At 32.3% G+C, this 16,592-nt stretch overlaps 1 protein-coding gene and 1 pseudogene across 1 annotated transcript; one reads left to right on the forward strand and one right to left on the reverse strand.

Annotated features, from left to right (window-relative positions):
- Positions 1–393: 393 nt before the first annotated feature.
- On the forward strand, positions 394–2,942 carry LOC142554025 (putative CRM domain-containing protein At3g25440, chloroplastic). The gene is made up of 4 exons (XM_075664634.1): positions 394–590; positions 947–1,421; positions 1,518–1,919; positions 2,745–2,942. Exons 1-4 carry the CDS (start codon positions 538–540, stop codon positions 2,913–2,915), a joined length of 1,101 nt encoding a protein of 366 aa, XP_075520749.1. The 5' UTR covers positions 394–537; the 3' UTR covers positions 2,916–2,942.
- A 506-nt stretch (positions 2,943–3,448) lies between these two features.
- On the reverse strand, positions 3,449–8,536 carry LOC142554026 (protein LNK1-like; annotated as a pseudogene).
- Positions 8,537–16,592: the final 8,056 nt, after the last annotated feature.

The raw sequence follows: 16,592 nt of genomic DNA on the forward strand, positions 1-16,592 counted from the left end.
ATCTTTGAAAATTCAATTTCTTTGTTTATAAATCACATTATGCGATTTGAAGTGGTTATTAAATAATGATATCTAGTTTTAACTCGAAAAAAACATTGATTAAATAGTGATAGTAACACACATATTTTACCGACCGGTAAATTACTAATTTAATACACTTATTTTAAGTGACAAGTGGATCAATCAAATGAACTTAACTAATTTTATGTGTAATTTGACTGATTAAAATAAGTTTGTTAAAAAAAATCTAACTCAATTTAAAATATCTAATTTTTATAATAAAATAATAATTAAAAGGTTTCTCAAATGTTCTCTAAAAACATTAAAATAAAAACACACACTGCATTTTTTCTTTTATTCACTAATCGGAAAAAAAAAATAAAAAAATTGATTACTAAATAATATTAAAAACATTGTGAAGGCACGGCAAAACCTGGACGTTCTGGGCGATTCCAGTTCTTTGAAATAATAATAGAGTGGAGGGATTTGGGGGAAGAGCTGGTGAAGCGATGCTTTAGAACAAATCCGTAACCAACGATGCGTAGATGTACCATCTTCAGAAAAACTCGCCTGATTCCACCTATCAGAAGGTAATCTTTGTGTTTTTAATCAAGGTTTTTTAAACATCAACTGCATCTGATGAAATTCTCATTATTATTTTCAAATATTTAAGTTTTTTTTGTAGAATGTAGGGTGTTGTTATATCAGGGAAATGGGTTTGGGGATCGGAATGAATTTGGAATAAGATTAGGTTGTTTTTTTCTGATTTGATTTTGAAGAATTTCTTGAATACCTAAATGAGTTTTGTTCTTAAGTTTCTTTTACTAACTAACTGATGAGGTTCATTAGTCTTTAGTAATTAGGGACAAAAGGAAACCTTTTGGGTTCTTGGTTAAGCTTTTTGACTGTGGGAGCTCAGTGGTAATGGACTTTATATGTTATGCAGTGAGTCTGTCCTTCAATTACTCCGTCCTGCATTGACCACTTCAAGTTCTTCATGTTCACAAGAACCTACTTTGTTGATTCGGTATTCGGGTCATTTCATCTGTGAAAGCCAGAGAATTTATCCGTGGAGGAAATTTCTTCCACAATTGTCATGTGGATACTTGTTAGCAAATGATTCATTTGGTAAAAGATCCTATATGTTTGATCACCGAAATCTTTCTTCGAGGTGGCAAATTGCTAGAATCATGAGCGATGCTTCAGTTTTTGAGCTGAAAAAGGATGGAGATGTTGTCAGGTTTGACATTGGTGAGCCAGGTGGCGAATTAGGATCTCGAAAGAAAGCAAAGCCGAAAGCAAAACAGGACAAATTGTCTAGAAAACGAAAGCTGAATGAACTTAGGTTTTACAGGTTGAAAGCAAAGAAGAAAATGAATTCTCCGAATCCCGAAGTTAGAATGAGATACAAGCTAGAAAAGGTCTGCATACTGCCCCTAAAGTTTTTGACTTTCAAATTTTTTTTCTATATTTTATGTACAATTTCATTTCATTTCATGTATTCTATAAGATACCAGGCAAAAAGGAAGGAAGCATGGTTGATCGAGAAACTAAGTAAATATGGGGTGCCAAAAGCACCGCCTGAAACCTATGATCCCGAAATATTGACTGAAGAGGAAAGGTTTTATCTGAAGCGTACCGGTGAGAAAAAGAAAAATTATGTTACGCTTGGGAGACGAGGGGTATTTGGTGGTGTCGTTCTTAATATGCATCTTCATTGGAAGAAACACGAGACAGTGAAAGTTGTGTGCAAGCCTTGCAAGCCTGGACAAGTGCATCAATATGCTGAGGAGCTTGCTAGGTTGAGCAAAGGCATTGTTATCGACATAAAGCCAAATAATATAATATTATTTTATCGAGGGAAGAATTATGTTCAACCTGATGTCATGTCACCCCCAGATACTCTGTCTAAAGCAAAGGTATCAACTCTTCTTCAGTGTGCATGAAAACATGGATTAAGCAAGAAGCATGAAGCGAGAAAAAAGTGGCAACCTTAGGTTGATGAGTGCAAAAAAGCGTGAGCTTTTAGACAATTTTAAATTAACTTTTAATTTTTCTTTGAATTTTAGGTTAATTTGTAAATTTATTTTATATAAAAGTTACATTTTAATTTATAAGTATTTGATAGTATTATTTTTGTCTTGAAAAAATATTCTGAAAACACCGAAATAAAACCTGAGATAGTCAAGAGTTTCTGATATTTATGCATTTGTTTTTAAATTTTGTATGTTTATGTTATTTAACATATTGATTGATATGATATAATTAAAACGAAAGCTGAAACTAAAAACAATTTTTTATCATTATTCTCATTGTAAAGCTTGAAGCTTGACCGTGACGTTTCTTCACACTTCGTGCTTTTTAGAACCTTGTCTAATCAGCTCTTATCTTGTGTTTGAATGTAACCTATTGTCAAGTCACTTCTGTCCTTTGTTGTTTAATTATTATTTTACACATCGATCAAACTTGAAATTTAGGTTGTCTTCTGCTTTAAATTTTTGGGTTGCATTTTTATGTTGTAACAGTTGCTTATTTGACATTAGTTGAGTAATTTAATCCAGTCATGAACCTGAATGCTCCGAGCTAGACAGACTTGGCTATGTTGTCTTGGTCAAGATTAGGTGCAGTGCAACAGTTGGAAAAAGATCAGGACAAAAATTAGAGATCACTTTGTTTATCACAGATTGCTCGTGGTTGTGTTCATCCTTGCATGATTTGATGACATTTATTTATTCTAATCGTAGGCTCTGGAAAAATATCGTTACGAGCAGTCCTTGGAGCATACAAGTGAGTTCATTGAAAAATTGGAGAATGAACTGGAAGAATATCATAAACATGTAGCTCGGTTTAAAAAGGATCGAAGTGAAGAGCAACACATGATGAAATCTTTTGGGGCACGAGTATTTGAAGAATGATGAGTGCAGGTTGATGAGTCTTTTTTTGTGTAGTTATTACCAAGTGAGTTTGCATGGTTTGTAAATCATTCACATTCACTCCACCGTCTGCCAGGCTTGTAAATCTGTAAGTTGTGGAATGAAAACTCACTTGATTCACTTAGAAAATTCGTGATACATTTTGAAATTAGTGGATAAATTTCTTTTGCTGGAATTTTCATGGCAATACCGGACGGCACAAACTTCTGCTAGGAGGTGCGAGGCTGCGAGTTATCGGGAAGATGTGCGACGGCCCGAAGCGTCCAATCGTAAGAGTTATCACTCATGTTCGATATCTTTAAGGGCGGGCAGTAAGGTGACGATTTCTTGTTGCAAATGTGGCTTACTTGCGGTTATACAAAGTATTTCTACCAGTACTCTCTTAGGTGCTCTTTTGGCATGAAAATTTTGATGGTGGGTTTATGTTACATTTCGATCTATGAATGCGAGAAAGGAAATTACATGGTAAGGAATTTGAGAAATGGGAAAATAATTAAATATTGTTTAATTTATTAGAAATTTAAGATTTTATGATCAGAAGCAGGATCTCTTTTATTCAGAGAAAAAGATTTCCGTGCATATAACATCTTAAAGATATTTACATCGACTATCTCCAAATTCTACTAACTTTCCCCTTGGAATCATAATTACACCTGGTTAAAAATTGTCGGAATTATGATTTTTGGAGGGGAACATGAACACACAAAACTGACCAAAAAGACCTTAGAATATACATTGCTACACTGCACTTAAATTACATACTCTATGATGATCTGAGACATCAAAGTCCACCTTCTTGTAATGTAGCCTTCTTCACACAACCAGTTTCAAGGGGATAGCGAACCTGCTCATCACATGAAAATCAAATACAATGCATCTCCTTGCATGAATCATCATATACAGCACAAGACCAAAACTGTACCTTACAACATGACTAGAAAGTTTACACATCATGGGCGAATATCACCGATGAATCTGAAGGTCGGTGAAACAACAACTGTGCTATTGATCGATCTATAGAATTTGTGCCTGTTTCCATATTTATGAGACCGGTGCAGCTACAAGGGATCAACAGAATACCAATGACAACAGAAATCGAGAAGACATGTAAAAAGGTATAAGGTTTTGCACTCTAGACAGAATAAATGATACGATAAAATGTACTTGTTTGTTTCTTCAGCCATGAATGATCCACCACTATAATTACCAAGTGAGTTTGCATGGTTGAGCCTTTGTTCAGCACTTTGAGCCAAACGGTATAAACCATCACGTATGCACAGCTTTGTACTCAAATCCAACTGGCCAAGAATTTCAACCGCGATAAGTTTCAAGACAGTTGATCATGTAACAAAACAACTAGCAACAGGACTAGCATTCTAGTTTATGAAGAAAATATAGTCCCCAATAAATATTTATATACAATTCTTCTACAAGGAATGTATAATTTTGAATGTTTCAATGCTTTGAGGGCGCTGAATTGATGCTTTGAGTCCTAACATTGCCTTTTCAAAACATTGTTTGCAGTTTATCCCTCAGTATCTCATTCAGTTGGCCTCTCAACACTGCTTCTATGCGCTTATAACTAGGAAGTCGAGCGAGGATTGCCTTACTCTCCCTTAACATCAACTCCATCATACAAAAATATACATAAACTGATTTGTACAACAGAACACCTTGAAGAATAAGTTGTGCAACTAAATGAAAGCCCTAGACATCAATTACAAATGCTAGTTTTAAGAGTCAAAGAAGAGGCAGTTACCCATTCCATAACAAGCTGAAGCTGGCAAAAACTAGCTGCTGCCAGTGAGATATCATTGGCACCCGTATTGATCATTGAGCTCTCTTGTATATTTGAAGAGCCTGGTTCCACTGGAATTACCAAGCTGACTCCTCGAGCATCAGCAGGATTCTCAAATGTATCTCCACAAAGTTTGACTTGGTTTCCCACCAGTCCAGGATCCTGTATGGAAGCCTGCTCCATCAAACTTGTACTTTGAGAAGATAGATTACTTTGAAAAGTATGTGTGTCCGCTCCATTATCATTCCCTGATAGTGCAGTCAAAAGAGATTGATGGTCGTGAGAACTCCCCATGAATTGCATTTGATTGGATGGATGGGATGATACCCAAGACTCCAGGGATGTTGAGTCGTTAAAAGTCACAGAAGCCCGATCTGACAATTGAATGTTATCTGAATATGGTTGAGAGCTATTGTACTGTAGATAAAAGAAGGAATCGGGTCCAGTCGCTCGCAGTCGCTGACTCATATGTTCAGATGGGTAACCCTGAAGAGAAGTGGTCCCAGAAGAAAGCTGGTTTAGTTCATATGGTAAATTAACAAGGTAACTGTTGCTACCATTTCCAAAGTTAGGTTCATTTCTTTTTTCCTCCATGTGTTTCAGCTGCTTTTTGCACTCATTCATCTGTCAGGCATAAAAAAAATCAAAAAACAAATAATTTAGGATGTCTACTTGAGGACAAACTTTCAGCGAGAATAGACCTCTTTTCAACTCGACACATTAATAGAGTGCATTCACTAACAGAAACTTGTTACTTTCTGCATCCGTGCAGCGTCTCTTTCCTTAGCCATTTACTTGCAAATTATTGCAACACATTTATTTCATGATTGCTAGGTACTATTATTAAACTAAATAAATTTATCTTGTATTATAGGCTTTATATGCTCTAGATATTTGTTAGCACATTAATATTGTACTTGATGTACTGGGATCCTAACCAATGTCCAATTCTCGAACCTAGATCTGGACCATCGGCAGCTTGCTTCTGATTTGGATACTCCTATGCCATTTTCAGAGGGAAGCGCACCAACACAACTGGCCTTTTATTAAATCCTATTTCTTATCATAGCCTTTCTCCAAACTTTTGTTAGTTCGTACTTGCCTTGTCTACTTTTCTATCCGCAATTCCTATCGAGAAACAACCTTCAGGAATAGAAGAGTGCTATGAATGACAAGAAGTACGTGTTGCTATCCCAAGGGAAGTGCGGCCTTGTATTTATTTATACATGTACGTACATAGTGATATTGCTGGTTGGTGTTCTTTGTCAAATACAAGACTCGTGGTACAATTGATGCGTACAAAATTGAATTAGTTGATAAAGGGTTCATGCAGATGGACATTGTAAATTATTTGGAGTCATTATCTCATGTTGCCCACATGAGTTCGATTTGATTCGATTCAAGTCATTCTCTTATCATTGTGAATAAGGAGTGATCCATGTTTGAACTAGATATCGAGGATACCTTCTTATATGGTGACATGTTAAAAGAAGAGCGTATCCAGCAAGCTATAGGATATTTTGGGGAGACATGGTTTGCAAGCTCAAGAGACAGCTATTTGGTCAGAAATAAGGTCCATGCACATTTTTAACAAGCAGTGGTTCTGATAATCATATACTTTATGAGAGGACCAAACATGGTGAATCATCACCTTTTTTTATTTGGTAAAAAGTAAACTAATTAACACATCTTTCACTACTTATTCGGAACAAACTGTTCATTCCCATGCAGAAGATTTTTCTGTAAGCTTATATTTATCTTCTCGTTCCAAATTGGGCATAACTAATTTATACATTTCAGTTTATAGAGTGTTTATTTCTCTTGTTACGTGGTTGTGGAATTTAGTTATTAAATATACATGAAGCCGTTGTTTAAAAATAATTTTCTAATAGACAATAATAAAGAAAATTTAGGCTTACCACTCCACCACTTGCTGTTTTGGAATGGCAACTAGTTTACCAGTATCCTCCTCTCCATAAAATAATAGCCCCATGTGATTTGAAATTTCAATTTTCTAGCATAGGCAAGTCGGGAAAGAAAAGATGTATAGGCGTAAATGATAAAGCTATAAACTGACCTGCTCTTCAGGAATAAAACAATATTTGCCATCACATATGCCAAGTCCATTCACAAAAGATGTAGAAGAATCAGATTTCTCCTGGGTACAAGAGACACCTTTCATCAAATTTCGTGCCTCACTCAATTCAGTATAGCTCTTAGAGGAGCCCTGATTTTCTGATACATTTGCTCGCATGCTTGTGTCATGACATGGAAACCCGAAATCTGACCTGCAACGCTTCTCCTGACTCTCCTTTGTCATATTCTGATGATAGCCAACCAAGCTCATCCTCCTTGCTGTCCTCAAGACCAAATGTTGAATCACTTCTTCTGGAAGACAACACATGTTTATGAGTGAGTGTAATAAACCAAGAATGGCGATTGAACTAATCACATATGAGAAACTGTTTGGCTTTACCTAAATATCCTGTCAACATCGTCGAAGCAACCTATTTCAGGTAAATCATCATATAGGAAATCAGTAGAAGATGTGTTCTCAAACAAATTGAGACTATTTCCTGGGTGAGTTAGGTCACGGAGAGGAAAGCTAAGAGAATGGCTATAAACAGGAGTGCTCCTGTTGCCGAAAAAGCTATTGCTCGCTGAAAACTTGCTACCCTCGGAATCTGTATTGCTTTTGAAGCCATTCTTTGTACTGTCAAAAGTTACACCTGAAGTTCCTCCACTTGACTTGCTGCCAGACAAACATACGCCACATTGTTTTCTCAACATTTTGTTTTGTCTTCACAAGAGTTGAATATCTTCTTTGTTTTCCTCAGCGTTCGTTGTGTCTAGAAACAAATGTATGTCTGTTATCACAAAGTTGCCTGAAGGTGAGGTTTTAACGCTATGAAGCTGCTAAATAATTCTAGCCGCAAGAATTGCAAATATTTCCGTAAAATGCGAGAGACAATCCCTCCACCCGTAAAGTTTTTAACCAACAATATCACAACTTCAATAACAAAGACAATGACTATGACGCTGAAAATGGAAAACTTAAAATAAACTCTAGTTGAGGAGAACAAGGAGCCAACATCGACGTAACTCTCATACGCTAATTACGCAGTCCAAATGCAGAAGAATTCACAACACAATCAAAGCAATGCATCAGTGTTTCGTGGCATATCAAGAAAATAAGATAAAATGTTCTTTACACAAACCAATTGAATCAACTAGCTTTCCTACAAGGAGTATAATTACCAAGTTTTTTACTCTGTTTCAAAATTATGAGCTGTCTCTCGTTTCAAGACAAGTCAACAGATAAAGATAGCCGAACCCTTCGCCTTATCTAACAAATTCGCTTGCTGATTTCTACAAAAGAATGAAATTTACGAGCTTCAGTTTCAGTGAAATGTGTAATCTCTATTCCTTCTCACCACTGGATGCGCCTAATCTCCTAATTTTGGTCGAGAGACATACTTCGACCAGTAAAAACACAGATCTCTTCACTTCAACCGGACTTCCGCATCATCAGAACCCAGAATCTGGCAATTTCTCTGCTAATTCTATTCCCAAATCCCAACAATTTTCCTCCTGATTTCAGTTTCCAAACGATCAAACAAAACTAGATAGAACAAAAAAAACAGCAACAACCTTAAAGAGTTACAGAGCATCAATCAAAATCATAAATCACCACAGCAGAAGCTTTCCGGAAACCTCACCGTAATCGAATCGAAAACTCGACTCAAATATTGATTGATGATTCAGATTCTTCAGTTTCTATGTGCATGATCCGGAAAGTTCTAGATATTACTAGAATATCAGTGGAAGAGCTTAAAAAGAGTCGAGTGGCGAGGACGGAGCCACGTGTGAAGAAATCATTGCACAGGCAACAGGTGGTGGATCGGGGCATGTCCGATCTCTTGCTGCGATCCTATTGGTCCACGTGCCTGTTTAGACAATGACACGTGTCGGATCTCTGTTATTAGAGAGATTGGGCTTTCGACATTTGGATTGGGCTCTGGTAGTTGTTCCACCGACACAATTATTTAATACTAGTTACTCTGCACACGCGATACGTGTGTACACTTTTTTTTATCATTATCGATGGACTAAAGTGAAATTTGACAAATTATAGAGGGACTAAATTTATATTTGAAAAATTGAAATAAAAAAATAAAATTGTGTGTTAAAATTTAAAAACAAAAAACAAAAAACAAAAGTGTAATATTAATATCATATAAGGGTAAAATTGGAAAAAATATTTGGTGTCCTCTCTAGGTAGTTATTATCATGTCCTCACACTTAATAATATACTAGTCACTATGCACATGCGGTGTGTGTGTACTGTCTTTTTTATCATTATCGATAGACTAAAGTAAAATTTGACAAATTATCGAGGGATGAAAGTGATATTTATCGAGGGATTAAAGTGATATTTGAATTATTGAAATTAAAAAAAAACAAAAGTAAAAAAAATGTTTGTTAAATTTAAAAAATAAAATAAAATAAAAGTGTAATATCTATACTATATAAGGGCAAAATTGGGAAAAAAAACTTGGTATCCACTTTTATCTCTATTAAGGACATCCTTAATATATAGGTATAGATATATTATAGATAGTACATATTATTCTTATTTTGATCATTGTTTTTAATTATTTTTTAAAATATAAAATGTAGTGTCGTGTCAATTTGACTTTGTAAAAAAAAATGTGCCTCGTGTGGTATGTTACAAGTATTCGATTTTTAAAATAAAATATAATTTTAGGTATAATAAATTTTGTTATGATGTTAAGTTTTGCATTAAATTGTATTTAAATCGAGTAATTTGATATATATATATATATATATATATATATATATATATATTTATATTTATTTATTTATTAAAGTCGAGAGCATGATAGTAACCACCTAGGAAGGACATCAATTTTTCTTCCAACTTTACCCTTATATGATACTAATATTACACTTTTGTTTATTTTTAAAAAAAAATTCAATACGAACTTTTATTTTTATTTTTTTATTTAAAAAATTCAAATATCAATTTAGTCCCTCCATAATTTGTCAAATTTCACTTTAGTCCATCGATAATGATAAAAAAGACTGTACACACACGCATCGCGTGTGCAGAATAACTAGTATGTATATATATGTGTGTGTGTGCACCGACGCAAGTATTGAGTGCTTTTAATATTTTATTAGTATATATAATTATTAAAAAATCATGACACAAAAAAGTTAGTTATTTAAATGTCTCAAATTTAATAATATAATATAAGTATATATATGATTGTTTTTGCATTATGCTTGTCCTGCTAATCATAATCAATATGATTTCCTTTCGATTTGATAATAATCATGTAAAATATTTCAAATAAATCCTCATTTGAAAGTTGTTATTGGTAAATTCTAGGTTTTTAAAAATATTATTATTAGTTTAAAGTGTAATATTTATTTTGATATACGAATTATTGATAAATTAATAAATTGATACATGAAATATTGTAAATGACCTAATTGGTACATGAATATTGATTTATTAATAAATGGTTCATGAACGGTTACCGTGAATGACTTAATTGATGATTGAAATAAAAGATAAATTTTCATTTGCTATTATTAAATTCAACTAAATATTCATTTTATTTTTAAATGTTATTTTTATTTAAAAAACTTAAAATATATTATAAGAAATAAGTATCATACTCTTGGTATAAAAATAGTAAATTATTAAGTAATACAAATGTATATCAATTGATAAATTATATACTCAAATATAATATATTTTCAAAATATTTATAAATATATAATAAATGATATTTTAATATTTATCTATATTATAATATTATGATTATATATTTGTTGTGATCGAAGATAAAGAATTAAGAGAGATGATGAATAAACTTTTTTTAAAAAAATTGAAATTTGAGCTGATTTTATTAGTTGTTAATTGTCAATGTTTGTTTCTAGACAGGCTATATGTAGCTAGACCATTAAGTCTTTTTCAATATGAAATCATGCTTTTTATATAGATGAACTCTTTCAATTGTCAATTTTTTATCAAACAAATAGTTATACCGATTGCACAGAAAAACAAGTTGTTTTTTTGTCTTCTTTCAAATAATAGTTACTTAGGACACCCACATTGGTGCATTAATGGGTAATTATTAACACCCACTAATATTCATGCACCAATGTGGGTGCATGAATTATTAATCTTGGCTGCCATGTCAGCCAAGAAATAATCAGAATGAACGGCATTATTTCGCAAATAGCGACGGCTTTTCGTAAACCGTCGCAAATTGAAAAACGTCGCTACTTGCGACGGTTTCTCAAAACCCGTCGCTACTTGCGACGCTTTCTCACAAACCGTCGCTATGTGCGACGCTTTCTCACAAACCGTTGCTAATTAAGGCATGTTCTGAAGAAATTCTCCCCAACGGCTCTTTTCAAACGGCTATATGTATAATATAATGTCAAACTAGCCGTTTAAATAAAAGAGTCCAACATTTTTTTCATTTTTTAATAATATTTTAATGAATATTGAAATTAAGTTATTTTTAAAATAATAATACTATTTATTTTTAATAATATTTGTTATAAAATTTTAACAAAATTAGAAAGATATTGAATTAATTAAAATTAAAAAAATGAGTAAGTGGACAGTGGGACCCATAAATAATGAAATTTGATATTAAATGAATGTGAGTGTGTGTTAATAATGGGAAAGTGTTAATGTAATGAATATGTGGCTCGTGGACCCCATAATTTTTGAGGAGATGGAAAGTTAATAACATAGATTAATGTGGACGAATGCGGATGCCCTTAACAGTTAATGATCATTGGCATGTATCAAAATATAACAATAAACAACTTCTGAAAAGCTAATACATGAGAAAAAGTATCCGCGAATCTTTGTCTTATCAGAAGACATTCTTAAATAAAAAAAAATTAATTGTTTATTGATTTGGTAATTATTTATCATAGTATAATTTTTTTAAAAAATAATAAAATAATACGTTAGATAAACTTGCAAATAAATATGTGTACTTAATTGAATTTATTAATGGTAATTGCTCTTAAAGTAATTTAGGTTAAAGATAAAATTGACATTTTAGCTTGATCATATACCAATTAAGCCATTTACAATAATTACTATACCAATTGGCCAATTTATAAATAGTTCAGGTATCAATTAAGTCATTTACAATCTTTCATGTATCAATTTATCAATAGTTTGTGTACCAAAATGATTATGTACAATGGTAAGTCTCGACATATTCTTCGAAGACATAATATCATAAGACAATTGATCTCAAAAATTTATTTCTGTTGAATATTTAAGTCAAAGAAAAACTTAGCGGATCCGTTTAATAAATAAATAAATCGAGATCAAATATACCAGTTGTTAAGAGGAATGAGCCTAAAACCCAAAAAATAAAAATATTTATAGAAGTACTAATCCAACATTGAGAATTAGAGATCTCAAGACCCTGGTTCAATAGAACAACCAAGTTATAAATATGAAGTTGAGTACTTGGAAGTTGGGTCGGCTCATTCATTGAACATCCAAGTAGGAAAGACCATCAACATGTGGTGAGGTAAAATTATCTTTTAATGAATCTTATACCCAGAAAGTGGAGTAGTAACTCGATATTTAAAATAGGAGATCATTTATATAAGTACAAAGTAATGGTTACTTCAATAAGAACACTTATTAATCTAATATATGATTTTTCCACACTTATATATATTTTAGTGGTTCAGTGAAGCAAGTCTTTCAAGAGTATTTGTTTTAATAGCCTAAAACTATTAGAATAACTCGTTTTCAAATAAAATAGTTTAAAAAATTTATTCACCCCTCTAAACTCCGTTTTGATCCCAATATTTTATTTTTATAAAAATTATTACTTTTCTCATATCAGTGTTCTACAACAATAATATATTTACATCTATATTTTTAAGATAAACAATATTCATTGATGCACCGAGACATTAATAAATATTCAAACAGCAGAGATAAAAAAAAATTTTAAAAATACTAATTTTCTCATTCAATTATTAAAATTTGAACCCAAATAATAATTAATTAAAGAGAGTGAAAATATGGGGTTTTCTTGGACCACATCGAGTGACTAATCCGATAGTCATTGTCAATAGGGGGCAACATAGTATTATTGCCAGGTCATATTCTGATCCAGAAATGGGTTAATGTTGAAAACGTTTATGAAATAAAACCACAAAAGTATATGCTTCATGTTTGTAATGTTATTTGCTTTCTTTTTTATATATATAAAACAGTTGAAGGAAAATGGCTCACACTCTAAGTCTAGGGGCATTCTATTTCTAAGTTTTTACACAATAGAAAACTAATTCATGTCTTCGATCACACTTAATAATAACAAACAAAATATTTTCACGTCATAATGAATTAAATAAAAAAAGAATTACTAGTCATCGAAAAAATCTTGACTTCCCCAAAAATAAGTCATAACTTAAATATATCAATATAAAATCAGCGAGTAGGCAGTATTTCAGACACATTTTTCGGGATCATCTTCCTCTTCATCAAGAATAGTGAGACAAGTTGGTAAACTATTTGAATAATTAACTACAAAATTAAAGAGAGAAAGTACATTGAAAAAATAAAACTGTAATTTAAAACCTGTAAAAAAATGTAATTTAAAGAGGAAAAGTACAGTAACAAAATTAAAATGAAAGTACAATAACAAAATAAAACTGTGATTTATTTACTTTCACCTCATCCCACAACCATCTTCGCGAGCACATCAATGCCTCCAAAGTCGTTGCATTAAGCCTACTAAGATGAGGACCAACTATTCTTCCACTATTGTTAAAAGAGATTCAAATGCAATAGTTGACATAGAAATATCTAAGACCGTTATGGTTGAGGTGGGCTACTAAAAAATGAAAAATTAATAAAACTAAAGTCCTAGAGTATTTATATCAAAATATACGGGGCGGGTATGGAACGGGTATTATAGGACCCATGACCCGCCCCATACCCAGACGAGTCTGAAAAATTGGACCCGAGACCCGTCCCATTACCTATTTAGTATGTCCAAACCCGCCTCATATGGACGCAGATCTATTGTGGGTCTGGGTAAAATCCGGACCCATTGACATCCCTATATAGGATTTGACTTTTATAACTTTGATGAAACCTCGAGTTTATGCAGTAAATATACCAACTAAGATTTGTGGTATTTGTCGCTTTTCTCAAAGATTAAATGCGCTAGACAAAATTCCTCCTCTATTCAAAAGATTTGCCAACTTTAACAAAAGGAGATAAATAAAACATGAATTAGTCGTTATAAATTTTATTAAGAAAGTACAGTCATAAAAAACTATGGAAAAGCACACCACACTTGAAACAAAAATCATATATAACATATAAACAAAAAATAAAATTGACTAAAAAAACAAAAAAAAACATTATTCATATAAATAAGTGTTAGAGTAGGTGCACAACGATCCAACTTGCAGTTTGTGTTTTGTTGACTCTTACGTAAAAATAATGTTTATTTTTCTAATATTTTACGATTTGTCTAGTTATGACATTTATTTTATCTATATACACATACAAGTTGCATAGATAAAGTCACTGAATATACAAAAATTACCATGAGGTTTACCTCTCAACATAAGATCATGAAACTCATTAGGAAGTATATCGTATATTCTAAGCATGTTCTTATTCAAATCAATCACCTAAAATAAGGATAAATATCGCTTGAGCTTAAGATTAACATATGTGATGTAAATGTCATGTTTCATTGGAAAGGGCACGAAGATGTCTATTCATACAAATGAGTGCTAATTTGATGATGCACTGAACAACCCTCCCTCGAAATTTCCAAGTGGTTATCATTTATCTAGTGGAAAATTCTGCGGTTATGATTGTACGCCATTAGTCCTTTGACCCGTGATAAGATGGAGGCTCTACATACTAACACTGCACTTTGAATCATTTACCGACTCCATTGAGGGTCATTGGATGATAAGGTTGGGTGTAGTTTAGAAATAAGTAAGAGTCAATGCATTGTAGTCGGAGATTCACCATTTGCTTATGAGTGAAGATATCCAATGTGATCTAATGAATAAATAGTATAAGGAATCATTGACCAGAGTAACACATATGCATTTTGGAAAGGTGTTTCCTAAGTTGCACATACCACGTCACTATTATTACTCAATTTTATATCATATTGTTATCGGATTCATTTACAAATCTCGATATACCAATGATTGCATACTCAATCAGGGTAAATGAGTTGAAGTGACTGTACTATATGCTAACCATAACTTAAGGTTCTTGTAAGCACTATAAGTGATATCTAAGTAATCATGAGGTGATGCTACTAGGTGATTTTACCATGATTTTATGAGTGCAATCAGAATTGAGTTATGACGTTTTTGATCAAAGGTTGATGAAAAGAATATGGTTAATTAGGATAAGTTCAAATAAGAATAAATATTATTATGAATCACATGAAGTTGTGAACTCATGGCTAGCTGTATCCCTGAACTATTAAAAGTCATATAAGTATCGGATTCTGTGTTCCAATTGAGATGGACGATTGTAGTTTGATGAAAATCAAACAGATTGCTTAAAAAAGAGTTTATAAGGTAATTACATACGGTGGAAGATAGCATAACAGCTAATTAAGTGAGGAGAGTGGAACTGTCTATTTTGGTAAATAAGTTTACAAAACTAAAAACGGCCAAAAATAGATCATTGGAAATTTTGATCTTCGAAATTTTAAATTTTCATTATATGGAAAAATAAATCGTTACAATGTTGAAAAGGATGCAAATAGTTGTTACTTTTGAGAGGGTGTATTTACGGTATAATATAAATTATGATGATATTTGGTCTTCGAATTGATAAAATATAAATCAAATTGAAGTAAGGAAAACCCAATTTTTTTAAAACAAGTTTTACTTTTACGAAACACTTATAAAAGCTTATAAGATGATATAAAAACGTCTTAACCTCGTTTTATAACCAGTTTTATTTATTTTATTTTGTCAGGATTATAAAAATAATGTAAATATATCTTATACTAAATGATAAATCAAGTGTCTATAAATATATGAGTTATTATATATATAAAAAAATCATATATACTGCTTATACCCAACTGATCTTTGTTGATGAACCAAACTGACGAGCCTTGTTATAATTAGTTTGTCTAGATAGCATCCGATTTAGTCCAACAAACATGAACAACGACCTATCCAAAATTGAGTTTTATGTTCTGTCGTTTTTGTGGCTGGTCATTTGCAACACCGATCTGGGAGATATCATCAAAACACTATTGCCAATCAAATTTTCAGTTTGGCTAAATTCGAGTTTCAGCTTTCATCTTGAGTTAGTAACTTCACACTTGAGTACATATATTAGAAACACAATAACAAGTTTGGTTATCATCAAAATCAAGATTGTTAGAGTTTCCAAACAAAAAAAAAAACATTATGTTACAAATTTTTTATATACTTTGTAAACAAAGAAAATATCGAGTGCTATTTGATGATTAATAATTACACCACTCTTATAGAGCGCACAAAAGACAACAATTGATAACAGATTTCGTTGGCTGGCAAGTGAAAAATATATTTTGAAATCAACGGTGAGAGACTCGAACTCGAGATCGAGATTTGTCGTGGCCGATGATAGAAAGTGAAACAACCCCACTCCCATGACATTTAAATTAACTAATTAACATATGCGGAAGCTTTAGCATTTAAAAGGGAAAAAAACAATATATCTTTTACATCATAAACATAATCCATACTAATATATATGATTGTTCACAAAATATCATCCAACACAT

The sequence above is a fragment of the Primulina tabacum genome, chromosome 8 (genome assembly GCF_025594145.1).
Source record: "Primulina tabacum isolate GXHZ01 chromosome 8, ASM2559414v2, whole genome shotgun sequence".
Taxonomy (NCBI): domain Eukaryota; kingdom Viridiplantae; phylum Streptophyta; class Magnoliopsida; order Lamiales; family Gesneriaceae; genus Primulina; species Primulina tabacum.